We start from the raw sequence: 12,754 nt of genomic DNA, 5'->3' as shown, positions 1-12,754 counted from the left end.
AGACCCAATTTTGTTTATCCATGCATCAATTGGTACTTTTTGGGGGGTTATGTTTTGTTTTGGGTATTTTGAGGAAGGCTCGTATAAGTATTCATGTATAATTTTTTTTTGTGAAGATATATTTTCCATTCTTTGATTATATCCTCCATTTTAAGGTGAAACAAACAAAAACACCTTAACCAGAAATCCAAAAGATGTAAAACAAGAAGGGTTAAAAAGAAGCATGAACATAGGAAACAGGTAGAAAGTAGAAAATAAAATGTTAAAAATATGTTCACTTGGATCAATAACAAACATAAATGTCCTAAACTGTTCAGTTAAAAAAAATTAGAGATTGTCAAATTGGATTTTAAAATAATTCAGGTAAGTTTCCTAGAGATATGTCTAAATCACAGGACATTGAAAGATTGCAAATTATGGAGCAAACCAATAAAAACCAAAGGATGTTGACACACCTAGAGTAGTACCAGGCAAATTATACCTTAGGAAAAAAAGTATCCTGAGACCCATCTTATAAAATTAAAATGAAGAAAAACACCCAGCTTATTATTTAAGAACATATGCATAAGCCATAAACACAGGAAGAAATTACTAACAGACACCACAGGTTACCTGGAGATGATGAGGGTGGGGTTATAAGTTGTGATTGGGGAAATCCATAAAAGCAGCTTTAATTCTATTGATAATTTTTTTTATTATTCTAAGCTGGGTGGTGGCTACATGAGTATTGGATATGATTTCGTCATGTGTGTCCTGTGCTGAAAAAAGTTCTTAACAATAGTAATAATAATAAAAAACACTCTCTCCCAAATCTTATTACAAATAACGTTCAGTGCAACAGAGCTGTCCACCACAGGATACCATGAAAGTGTAGGTCAGAGAGCCCCTTGGGAGGAACAGCAACTCTGGTGGGTAAGACAGTTTAATGAGGTTTGCTTGTACCCTCTTAGGGAAGGTAAGAGTGTTCTTATTTTAGCAAGGTATACTTGGATAATAAGCAAGTTGCTTAAACTGAATTTTGTCCTTTGGCAAATGTGTGTGGATAAAACTACCTTATCTTATTTTTATGAGTTCCTTGCAAAAGAATCATGAATATTAAATTGTCAACCAATGGCCATTGGTGCCAGTTCAACACCAACAGATATCCCCAATTTGGGGTGCGGGGAAGAAGGAAACTTTCTTCATGGTCATCAGCTCGACTGTGATACCGCCCAACTGAGGAATGATTCAGTAGTGCCACAGCTCAATTATGAAGCAGCAAAGGTGTGAGGTGCCCTGGGACAAGGGTTCTCTTCAGCTAGACAGCTCTGCTCAACTTCAGAAACATCACTGGTGTTTTAGCTCCAGTAGGGAAATACTCTTATCTCTTGCAGGTGCAAAACAAAAGTGCTCTCTGCCAGTTAGAGGGGAGCTGACTTATATAGAGAGAAGTCCCCAGCCCTGGTTCCTGATTGGCCCATCTTCATGCTAATTAGGACTTCCAACTCCTTGCAGTTTGATTGGTCCAAAAAGCACTGTCTTGATTGGTCAGACTAAAGCCCCTCTGATTGGTTGGTGAAAATGCTGATGGGTATGGATACAGATGCAAAACTCCACTTGGACAGGGAAAGCTCAGTCCTATTGGTTGAAATTGGATTCCAGGGATTATAAGGGTGGGCTCAGCTGACAGGAACAGAGTGCAGGTAGGTGGGTCAGTGCAGACTTCTCATTGAAGTGTAGTTTGCCTGCATTGCTTGTGTGTAGAAATGGCTGCTGCCCCTCTTGGTAGGTATCTGCCTTCTCAGGGTCGATAAAATGAAACAATGAATGCAGACTTTTGGGACATAGGAGGTGTTCAACAAACTGTATCAAAATCTTTCTAGAAATGAATAGAATGCCTGAGATAAAATGAAAGAGAAACAAGATAACCACTTACTTCTCAGACTCCAGGGGCGCAGAGGGCCCTAGCTCCAGGTTGGCACACTTCCATCACAGCCAGGCACTGCTCTACACAGGCCTGCCTCTCTGTACCCCGCCCGCCTCTCTGTACCCCGCCCACTCACCTGTGCAGTGCCCGCCCTTTCAAGCTCAGTGTCTGGGACTCTCACTTGTCCTTTGGAGATGGAAGGAAACACCCTGGCGTGTTTGAGAGTGAATGTAAGGCAAATCGTATAAACTGTAAACACACGAGTCCCTTTGGCTTTCTAATTATCCCCTCTAGATTATAGACAGTACTGTACTCAGCACCAATTTCTTTCATCTTTCATGTCAGTACTTCCGTCCCTGCCACTCAGAGGAGCAATGCAAGGCAGAACTGGCGTGAAGTCGGATGGTATGATGGAGACCTTCCCCTTTTCTCTTATTCATGCATGTTTGTAAGGAAAACTCAATCAGGCTATTCGTTGTTCTTTCCTGCTTCTTTCCTCCCTGGCTGAGGGCAGGATGAGGGATTTCACAAAGTTCCGGGTCACTGTGCCAATCTCTGACTTCCTGGGGTTTATTGCGGGGGTGGTGGTGGAGGGGCGCAGGGAGCGCTCTCACTGACAACCTCACCATGAGGGAGAAAGATGAAGGGTGCTGATGGGTGCGGAGGCCTGTGCACCCCTTGGCCTCCCTCCCGCCGCTAGAGCTGCTCAGCTACCCTAGCTGCTGGGCGGGTATCGCAGCCGCAGCCACCGTTTTCGCTGGACGCAGGCGGGTCCGCACCTTGCAGAGCCCGCGGCTGATTCCAGCGAGGAGGTGGGCGGCGACCCATCCATTAGGATTGGTCCAGTCTCTGCGCGTGGAGGCTTCCGGGGACAAGAGAAGCAACCAGCGGGCACGGATTTCACACAGGCTCTGTCCTCTCTGCGTCTCAGTTGCAACAGAGAGGCCCAGGCACCTTCATGCCAACCGCCAGGATAGCACCGAGGGAGTGCGCGCGCTGTTGACGACTTGGAAGCCCGGCAACAGCTGTCAGCGGAGACGGTTGGGAGGCGCGGGGAGCCCCCTCCAAGAACCGCGGCGAGACCTGTGCGAGCCCGGCTGAGCCCCGGGTGCGCTCGGGAAGGCAGCGACTCAGAACAACAGGTGTAGCCTAAAGCCACTCCCGGAGCGAGAGGATCGGCCTCAGGGATCGCCGCGGGGATAGGGAGCCGGTAGGGCGCAGAGAGGATTCTCTCCACTTCCAGCCCCCTCCCCCTCCCCGGCTTGGTGGCGGCGCAGCGAGCAGCGGCGCTCGGGCAGGGGTCCCCTGCGCTCTAGAGGTCGCCGCCTCCGCCCGGGAAGGTTCAGTTCTCAGGCGGACCCGCACAAAGACCGTGCCACTAGGCACAGCCGCCCGGGCGCGCTCCTACCGAGGAGGCTTAGGCTCGGAAACTCGCGTTCTGTGCTCGGGACTGGGATTCCGGCGCCCCTCGGCATCTTCTGTCCACGGCAGGCAGCCCTCAGCCCTGCGCCCTGGGCTCCCCTGCGGGCCATGGAGCTGGTGGCCGGGAACTTCAGCGAGGGCAACGCGAGCGGGACCCAAACCCCCACCCCAGACCCACCGCCGCTCTTCGGTATCGGCGTGGAGAACTTCATCACGCTGGTGGTGTTCGGCCTGATCTTCGCGCTTGGCGTGCTGGGCAACAGCCTGGTGATCGCCGTGCTGGCGCGCAGCAAGCCGGGCAAGCCGCGCAGCACCACCAACCTGTTCATTCTCAACCTGAGCATCGCCGACCTGGCCTACCTGCTCTTCTGCATCCCCTTCCAGGCCACAGTGTATGCGCTGCCCACCTGGGTGCTGGGCGCCTTCGTTTGCAAGTTTATTCACTATTTCTTCACGGTCTCCATGCTGGTCAGCATCTTCACGCTGTCCGCGATGTCGGTGGATCGCTACGTGGCCATCGTGCACTCTCGCCGCTCCTCCTCCCTGCGGGTGTCCCGCAACGCGCTGCTGGGCGTGGGCTGCATCTGGGCGCTGTCCATTGCGATGGCCTCGCCCGTGGCCTACCACCAGGGCCTCTTCCACCGGGACGTCGGCAACGAGACCTTCTGCTGGGAGCAGTGGCCTGACCAGCGCCACAAGAAGGCCTATGTGGTCTGCACCTTCGTCTTCGGCTACCTGCTGCCGCTGCTGCTCATCTGCTTCTGCTATGCCAAGGTGGGCGCGCGCGGGCCAGGCGCGGCTGGCGGGAGGGCGGCGGGCGCCGCAGGCCCGGCTTCTCCGTTTGTCCCCGGGGCCCCTTTCTGAGCCCCGCAGAGACCCCCACCACTTTGCCCTGGTCCAGATCTGCACTGTAGGGAACGCTCCCTAGACTTGGGTTTGCTGGTTTGAGGTGATGGAGAAAGTTACCTGAAGTTTTGGGGACGCTGGGAAAGTTTGCAGTTCACGTCCCAGAGTCCAGCCCTCCTCTCCCGGTGCCGGCCGCCGCAGCCTGAAGCCCCAGGTTGTCCCAGCGTAGGGCAGGCGCTCAACCTTCCTCTTCTCGGTGGAGGGAAACTCGCTCGGTTTTAACAACTCAGAGCCATACAGCCTGAGGCGTGATGCAGCGTCGCAGCGAGTACGTGGTCACTCTGAGCGCGCGGGCCTTTGGACAGGGTCCCTTACGGGAGGCTCTGCCGGGATCTGGCTCTGGGAAGCCACTGCCCCTGGTGACAGAACTTCACATTTTATTTTACACAGAAGTTGAGCTTTATAAGCCCAGGGGTGGAACACTATTTCTTCAAGGAGTCTGCGGAGAACTTTGTATGGATGGGTTTCAGTTCTTTTAAGGAAGGCTGTATGTGAAGAATGCAAGCGATGCAAGTGGCTGGTCCGACTTTCTACCTGGGGACAGAGAACAGGTGGGCCAGCTCTGAGGACGGCTCGCCTCACAGGGACATTGTCCCTGCTCACCTTCCAGGGAGCCTCACAGAGCTCAGCCCACTCCCTCCTCTTTTATTAATAACACAAGGTTTTGAGGAAAAGTCTTGAACGTTTTACACAACTTGTTTACATCTAAGTAAGAGAAGAGCATGTGCCTAATACTCAGGTGATCGCGACCCAGAGGCTGAAGTCCAGTGTCCCTAGCATACTGTCTGGGGAGCAGCATCTCCATAAAAAAAACACCCTTGTAACCAATGTCTGATATTTCCCCCATTTTCCCTCCGTCTCTCTGTGTGTCTCCTCCGGTTTCCAATACTGCGCTGACCGTAGGGGCCACGAGTGACCAGATGAGGTTCAGTAATGATTTTTTTATTCAGTTCAGAAAGTATTATTTCCCCAGCGACAGGGTTTAAGAAAAGCCATCTGGGTTCGGTGTCCCCCTCCCCCATATCGTCCCTGCAGAGTCATGTCTGTTTTGAAGGGTGATAGTTTTGGATACCTTTCTGGAAGAACGGCCTGTATAAAAGGGTTAGGGAATTTAGAAAAGGACTCCAGCTGAGCTCTTTGGTAAACAGCTGGCTTACTCACCCAAGTCTCTTGTGAATGCAGATCAACAGCACAGAAGTCTGACAGGTGCCTAGGGTCATTTCATCTTCAGGACGACCCTAGGCTGGAGCCATCATTCCTATTTTATTCATCAGGAAAAAGGGTTTTGGGAAGAACTGAAGCAACTAATCCAGATGAAGAAGCTGGCTAGTGGTTCAAGAAGGTTTCTATGCAGGTTCCCCATCCTCTGAACGAGGGGACAGTTGGTAGGGCCTTGGGGGACATGAAGCTTGGGACTCGAGGGGTTCTTCAAATATGTGCCTCTTATTTCATAATCATATAGATTAGAACTGAAGCACGATCTCTTTGTTTCCCAGAAGATTGGAGGGACTCTTAATGGAAATGACAAGGTAGAATTCAAGGATTAAATTGGGCTACATCGCCAACAGAGAGAAAAGTTTGAAATTAAAAAAAAAAAAAAATCTCAATAAATACATGATCGTGGGGATATTTTTAATGTGGAAATAGTTTGCCTTTAAGCATAATTGGAAGTATCTTTTGAATTCAACTTAAATTAGCAAATTCATTTCATGGCTTACATAGGTGGAGATGCTATGTTGTTTCAAGTTGCTTTTCTTCAGCTTAAGCATCAAGTAGAAGCTCTCCAGCTAGGGATTTTGCTCCCTGAATGTTAAGTTCAGGATGACCGTTACTTGTGACAAGCCCAGTCTGCCAGGTTCTTCCACATCCCCAGATATACCTGATGCCCATGATGACCTTGGCTAAGGTTTAACTCTATGCCACCTACACACGCTTCTAAATGCATAAAACAGTGGAGAAATGCCACCGTGGCATCATCATTACTCTCTAAAGAAATGTTTTCATCACCCATCGTGATACCATTCTTTGTCTTTTTATGACAAACCTTCGTTGGGTTGGGATGCATCATGATGCATTAACATGTGGGCACATAGCGTGGGCCACTAAAGAGAAACAGAGCTAGGAAAAAATACACTTGGGTGTGTTCTCCACTCACCACTCAACAACCTTCCTGAAGTGTTTTGAAGTTACTGCGATGAAATCCCACAGTTTGTAGAAGGAATGACTGGACCTCCCAACAGCATTATGAAGCAGATAACATTTGACTTTTCTCTTTCGGCTTCCTCTCCGGGTGTCCCTCTGTTCTCTCCTCTTATGCCTTGTCCTCAGTGTCCAGTGTCCTTCCTGTGGCCTCCTGCTAAGAAGGCTACTACCAAGCAACACTGCCAGGCGAGTCTTCTCCAAGTAGGGCCCTACTTCTAGCTCTTACCTCTCCCCTTTGAAAGACTTCTTCTTTTCTTCTGCAAAAGCTTCTTGTTGACCTTTCCCTTCCTCCCAGTTTCTTGTACCACACTTTCCGGTAGCAGAATAGTAACCTAACCCCTTGCCCCAACTTATTGAAGGGGATCCCGGGTGCTACAGTAGCAAGTAAAAGTCTCATCTCATGAAGGATGCTAAGCCAGCTACTATAGGAAATGAAAAGCATTTTAGTAGGGCTTGGAACCCGGTGTCAGAAATTTACACCCTAATGGCGTCTGCTTAACGGGGGACTGGGCTCCCCAGGTTGGTAGATAAATCCTGTGGTTTCCCAGTTAGGTATGACTGGTCACACAGAAGTCTGCATCCAACGCATGGGGCAGGCTTTGGCGAGAAGTCCAATCCGATAATTAAATTATTTCCATGCCGCAGTGCCAGAGGGAAGGGAAGATGTGGCTGGAACGTGGTCAGGTTCTTGGAAAAACTCACTCAGCAACTGACAGACAGTCTAAAGCCCTTAGTCATCCAGTGGTGCTTTTTCCTTAGCTCTCGGCTCAGGCGGGATAGGAAAATGAGCTCACATACCCGTCTGCCCTCTCTACACCACAGTCTTGGGCCTGCTGGAAGCTCCTATACTATGTAACCCAAATGTGTCACACTGTATCTCTTGACTCACACACTGGTAGAAGACAAGGATAGTTTTCCTGATGAATGAAGCCCAAAGGAGACTCCCCCACAGGGTGTTAACGTCAATCCTGGCTAACGCGCAGTCTATAAATCCCAAGTGAGGCTGAATGCCCCAAGCATGGGTTCTTTCAGAGCTCAGCACAGGGGTAACAGTTTCAACAAAGGATGAAAGGGACCTGATGGGCGGAAATTTGCTTTAAGGAGACTTGTAGCGAGGACAGCCAGCAAAAAGGAAACAAGGGACAAGTGGCAGCAAATGTTGGCCGCCCGGGAACTCCCTGGTGGCTCTGCCTTCATTTGCCCACTTGCTCCTGCCCCGTGGGATGGTGCTGGCTTTTGTCCACATGTAAAATTTCACATCGTGTCCAGCGTGGTCCCACCAGCACTGGGACCTGGTGATGGTTGTTGAAATGTAGACTCCTGGTGGGAAATCCAGGTGGAAGGTGGACCAATGAGGGTGGGTAGCAGCATGGCTCTTTTTGGAAAAAACCTGGAGTGACATGCCCAGGATCGCTGGGCACACAGGTGCTCCGACTGCACTGCACCCGAATACGGATGCGGTTGGCAGTTCTCGGCCATCGTTACCTTGCTCACCTCTGTGCCTTTCAAACTGAGTGGCTTTTATAAACAATGGTATTACCGTTTCAGGGTGCCAAGAATTGCAACACGGACAGTGACTTGTGGGGCACGAGGCAAAGACAGTTTTATTAATCTGTTTTCCAGGTGCTTAATCATCTGCATAAAAAGTTGAAGAACATGTCAAAGAAGTCAGAGGCATCGAAGAAAAAGGTAACATTCACAAACATATACCTATAATACCTATGTCACCGTTTAGAACTTGATTTGTTTTCATTTTAAATCTATCCTTGCATTTACCAATGCCTGTGGATCTTCAGTTCCTTGGTCCAGATGTTTGAAGTGAAGCTCATATTCTTAGGAGTTGGGTAAGGAGACGGAAAGTCAGCTCTTGAGGGGGAAGCAGGTAACCATTTTGCTGCGTTAGGATGTAGACATTTGGGGAGGCAGGAAGCTGTGTTGTTTGGATTCTCTGTTGGGGGTATGCTGTGCTCCAAGGGGTGTTGGGACAGAGGGTTTTAGCATTGGGAGGTGGAAGCGGAGTTTCTCTTTCGTTCTCACAGCCTCGGACCTTACTAGCCACTGAACATATGTCCGATATCTTCTGATAGATTTAATTGCCTCTGTGTTTGCATGGAACAAATAAAGGATGGTGCGTGCATGCGTGTGCATGCGTGTGTGTGTGTGTACACGTCTGAGGAAGAGACAGCAGAGAGGTGCCGGGGAGGGCCGGGAGAGGGAATAGGAAGAGAGGAGGAGAGAGAAGGAGGAAGAGGGAAGTCCGGGGCAGAAAGCCAGGCTCGATGGTTTGTTTCCGAAGGCAGAGGATAGGTCAGGTCACTACCCTGGGGTCTCAGCATGGACAGTATCCCTGCTGTGTGTGCCTCGTCAGTGTCTGCTAGACAGCATCTCCACGGGACCCGGATGGTGACAGCTCACTCATTCTGGCTTCGCTTGTCTCCAGCTCAGCCCAGTTCTCCCTCTCCATGCTGCATGCACCCACACAGGGGTCCTCTGGACAGCTCTCCTGCATGTTTGGGGAGAATGCAGACAAATGAGGCTTCTATGGCAGAAGTAACAACAATAACAGGTTAGAGCCCTGGGACGGGGTGATGCTCTGCTCCAGCACGGCTAGATAGGGGGGATGTTTTCCCCAGAAGGCTGATCAGAGACTGAAATGAGTTGGGAGACTTCAGACTGGGACAGACATCATTTGGGATGCTCACTGCTGGGAAGAACCCAGAGCAGGGGGCCCTCTCTACACCCCACCAGCCCCCGGGACCTTCCCCAGGTGCTCACCCATCTGGCGTGAAGTCATCCAGCAAGCTCCGTGACTGTCGTTTACACAACGACAGCCGGCTTTTCATCATCCCCATCTTTTAGTCACCCTTCTTTTCGCCCCAGCCAAGTTCCATTAGACATTTTCTGAGCAGAATTCTTTGAAGAAAAGAAGATGTCTCAGACGACTTGAATCAGCATGTCTCCCCTGAAGATGTGAGAGAAGTGTTTTTCAGAGGCTTCTGGCAGAAAGAGTGTAAAGCAGCCAGACTGACAGAGGGCCCAGTCTCAGGGACAGGACCCAGCGCTCACCTGAGGATGATGGCTTCCATGCCAAGGGCAAGGGGGCGCTGTGTAGGCACAGGGCACGACTCCGGCTCTGATGGAGGCCGATGACACCACAGGAAATGCAAAGTGTCCTGTAAGAAATGTGGAGAAATTACCCTCATGGTCCACAGAGCAGACTTTTTCCCCTGTGTCCTGACACTTCAAAGGGAAAGAGAGGAAGGACTTTTCCAGGTCTTTCTGGGAAGAACAGGCTTGTGGACATTGAGGAATGCTTTTGGCTTTCACCTGATGTGGGCAAGACAGTTGGCTTTTGTTGTGTGTTTTTTATCAGTGGTTCTTCAAACACCCGAGGTTTCCAGAACCTTCCTGATGATCATTACCACCTAAGCAGAGCCGTGGCAATGAGGCTTGGACATGTGGCTTTTCACGTCACATGTGATGAGCTCACAGACTGGTTTCAGCGCTGGCTTGTGGCAGCTGATGGCTTACCGAGAGCTCTGAGTGGTTCTTGCCCCGTGTCCCCAGCCATTCAGAGCATGGCTTTGGGGGTCACAGACCTGGCTTCGAGCTCTCACTTTGCGCTCAGCTGTGGGGCAGTCAGTGCTAGTCTTCCCTCATACTGAGTCTCAGTTTTCTCACCGACAGCCCAGTCATTGCAGGGTCTGCTCCCCGCAAGTGCTGGGAACAGAATGAGGAATGAGCATAGTTCGCGGTCACCTGCTGATCTCAGTGACGTCCTCACGGTCCTGTGTCTGCTGTTGCCATCAGATGGGCAAGGTCCGCTGGTCCTGAGTTCACTTGCGGGAGGAAGCCGCCTTGGAAGGAAGGGGCCAGCTGGTTGCTTTGTATTGTATAGTTGAAAAAATAGCAATAGACCCCATCTGCTGGCGAATCCATAGAGATGGGGTGTTCGGTTAATCACAACGTCAGCTCCTTAACTATTGCTTTTCAACACGTAGTCCTGAGCTGCTGGGCACAAAACACAGGACAAGTGGCCCCAAAGCTTGACCCCAGCCCTTAGGTTTGCAGCCCCTGGAGGAGGTGATGGGTGTGCCCTCAGTGCAAGGAGCAGGGGGTGGCAGGAGGGGTCCAGAGGTGGGGAGGCCGGTCCCTGATAAGGTCCTCGTCAGGGAGGACCTCCACACATCTGTTCCGCAGAAGCTTCCTCACTCATGCGTGGAAACCCCACGTTTGGGTTTCGAGCATTTTCGGTTTGGGAGCATCAGAGAAAGATGACTGAGCTAGCAAGTGGGGCTGATTGGTCCAAGGACAAAACCCAACATGGCTCTCTGGACTGCGCTGTGTCCTTAACCTCTTGAGTGGTACAAACGTTCATGTACATCCTCACTCAAAGGGTGAAAAGAAAACTCACTACTCAGAAGGGTTAACTTGCCAAAGTTTAATGAGGAGGAATAAACACTCACAGACCTGTTGGGGCAATTATTTGGGGCAGGGTTCGGGTACTTTCTGAGCCGCCACTCTGGGGAAGTTGTCTCAGGGTGGAAGGTGTCAGTGACCATGTTGACTCTCCGGACCCTTCTGTTTCCGTGGCAGAAAGCACATGCCCCACCCTTCACATGCATTTCATAGATATGCAGAACTGTCCCCTGGGGAGCTCATGACTGGTGTTGAAGACATTGGAACAAAACTACTGGGTGGGCCCTGGCTGTTTGGCTCAGCGGTAGAGTGTCGGCCCAGTGTGTGGAAGTCCCGCGTTCGATTCCCGGCCAGGGCACACAGGAGAAGCGCCTATCTGCTTCTTCACCCCTCCCCCTCTCCTTCCTCTCTGTCTCTCTCTTCCCCTCCCACAGCCAAGGCTCCATTGGAGCAAAGTTGGCCTGGGCACTGAGGATGGCTCCATGGCCTCTGCCTCAGGTGCTAGAGTGGCTCTGGCTGCAATGGAGCAATGGCCCAGATGGGCAGAGCATGGCCCCCTAGTGGGCATGCCAGGTGGATCCCAGTTGAGTGCATGCGGGAGTCTGTCTGACTGCCTCCCTGCTTCTCACTTCAAAAAAAAATACAAAAAAACAAAAACAAAAAATTGTGTGACCTGAAGGTCAACACTTGGCTCAGACTGCTGTGTCTCTTTGATCCCGTGGAGACGAGCGTGACATTGTCGTAGCCCATGCTTTACAATGTGTATGATTCCTCCCCTGTTGGGACTGATGGTCTTCTCCCCGCCCCCCCCCCCCCCAGACGGCGCAGACGGTGCTGGTGGTGGTCGTGGTCTTTGGGATCTCCTGGCTGCCGCACCACGTCATCCACCTCTGGGCTGAGTTCGGAGTGTTCCCGCTGACGCCCGCGTCCTTCCTCTTCCGAATCACCGCCCACTGCCTGGCGTACAGCAACTCCTCGGTGAACCCCATCATCTATGCCTTCCTCTCGGAAAACTTCAGGAAGGCCTATAAGCAAGTGTTCAAGTGCCGCCTTCGCAAAGAGGCGTCCCCCCAGGACGCTAAAGAAACCAAGAGCCGGATGGACACCCCGCCATCAACCAACTGCACGCATGTGTGAGGAAGGACACGTCGGGTTCCTGACCTTGCCCCGTGGGGGTTCCGTGGATGGGGACCAGGCACATGAAAACACAAGGAGGGGTTAGGCCAGGCTGCACCTGTTAGTGTCACAGCAGTACCGATGGTTTCAGTCAAATCCCACTTGTGTTAAAGAAGTACTTTGATCCATGTAGGAAATCCCTAGATCCTAGTGAAAATGATTTCCAAATTTTATTTTATTTTTAAGTTCTCTTTCAAGGAACGTACTGCATTGTTTTATACCTCTGAAGAAATGAGAGTTTAATGCGATTCCATAGAGATGTTCAATTCTTTATAGAATTAGGAAGAAGGACCTATAAATATGGTCAGGAATATTGATGGTTTGTAGTTTGAAGGAGACGTATTTTGGAAGAAAAAAAACTGCATACTTTAGTGTTTTGGCTTTAAGGAAAGGGGTGATAGTATAAGCTGTGTGTTATAAAGTGGGCATACAGAGAAAATGTTACTTGAATTTTATTTTTGTCACCATTTCTGTGGCGGCACAGCTGTTAAACGGGGTTCAGACCTCACCAAGTTTATTGGTGCTGGTCCCATGTGTTGCCAGGAGTGAACAGTGTGCAAGATTAGGGAGGTGTGCAGCTTCCATCTGTGGTCACAGGTCCTCTGAGTTAACCTCAGGGGGATCAGCAGGGTCTACAGCACAGATTCTAGGGTGTTAGCTGTTGGTGTTACCATGTGACACCTATCCTGTGAACTGGGGCTTTGTAGAGTTGACTGAAGAAAA

At 50.6% G+C, this 12,754-nt stretch overlaps 1 protein-coding gene across 1 annotated transcript; it reads left to right on the top strand.

The window, feature by feature from the left end:
* Nucleotides 1-3,374: 3,374 nt before the first annotated feature.
* On the top strand, nt 3,375-11,992 carry GALR1 (galanin receptor 1). The gene is made up of 3 exons (XM_066353305.1): nt 3,375-4,102; nt 8,060-8,125; nt 11,675-11,992. The coding sequence occupies exons 1-3, from the start codon at nt 3,437-3,439 to the stop codon at nt 11,990-11,992; spliced, it is 1,050 nt and encodes a 349-aa protein (XP_066209402.1). The 5' UTR covers nt 3,375-3,436.
* Nucleotides 11,993-12,754: the final 762 nt, after the last annotated feature.

The sequence above is a fragment of the Saccopteryx leptura genome, chromosome 11, assembly GCF_036850995.1.
Source record: "Saccopteryx leptura isolate mSacLep1 chromosome 11, mSacLep1_pri_phased_curated, whole genome shotgun sequence".
In the NCBI taxonomy this organism is placed as follows: Eukaryota; Metazoa; Chordata; class Mammalia; order Chiroptera; family Emballonuridae; genus Saccopteryx; species Saccopteryx leptura.
The sequence above is the reverse complement of the archived record's forward strand: the minus strand, read 5'-3'. Positions and strand labels throughout refer to the sequence as shown.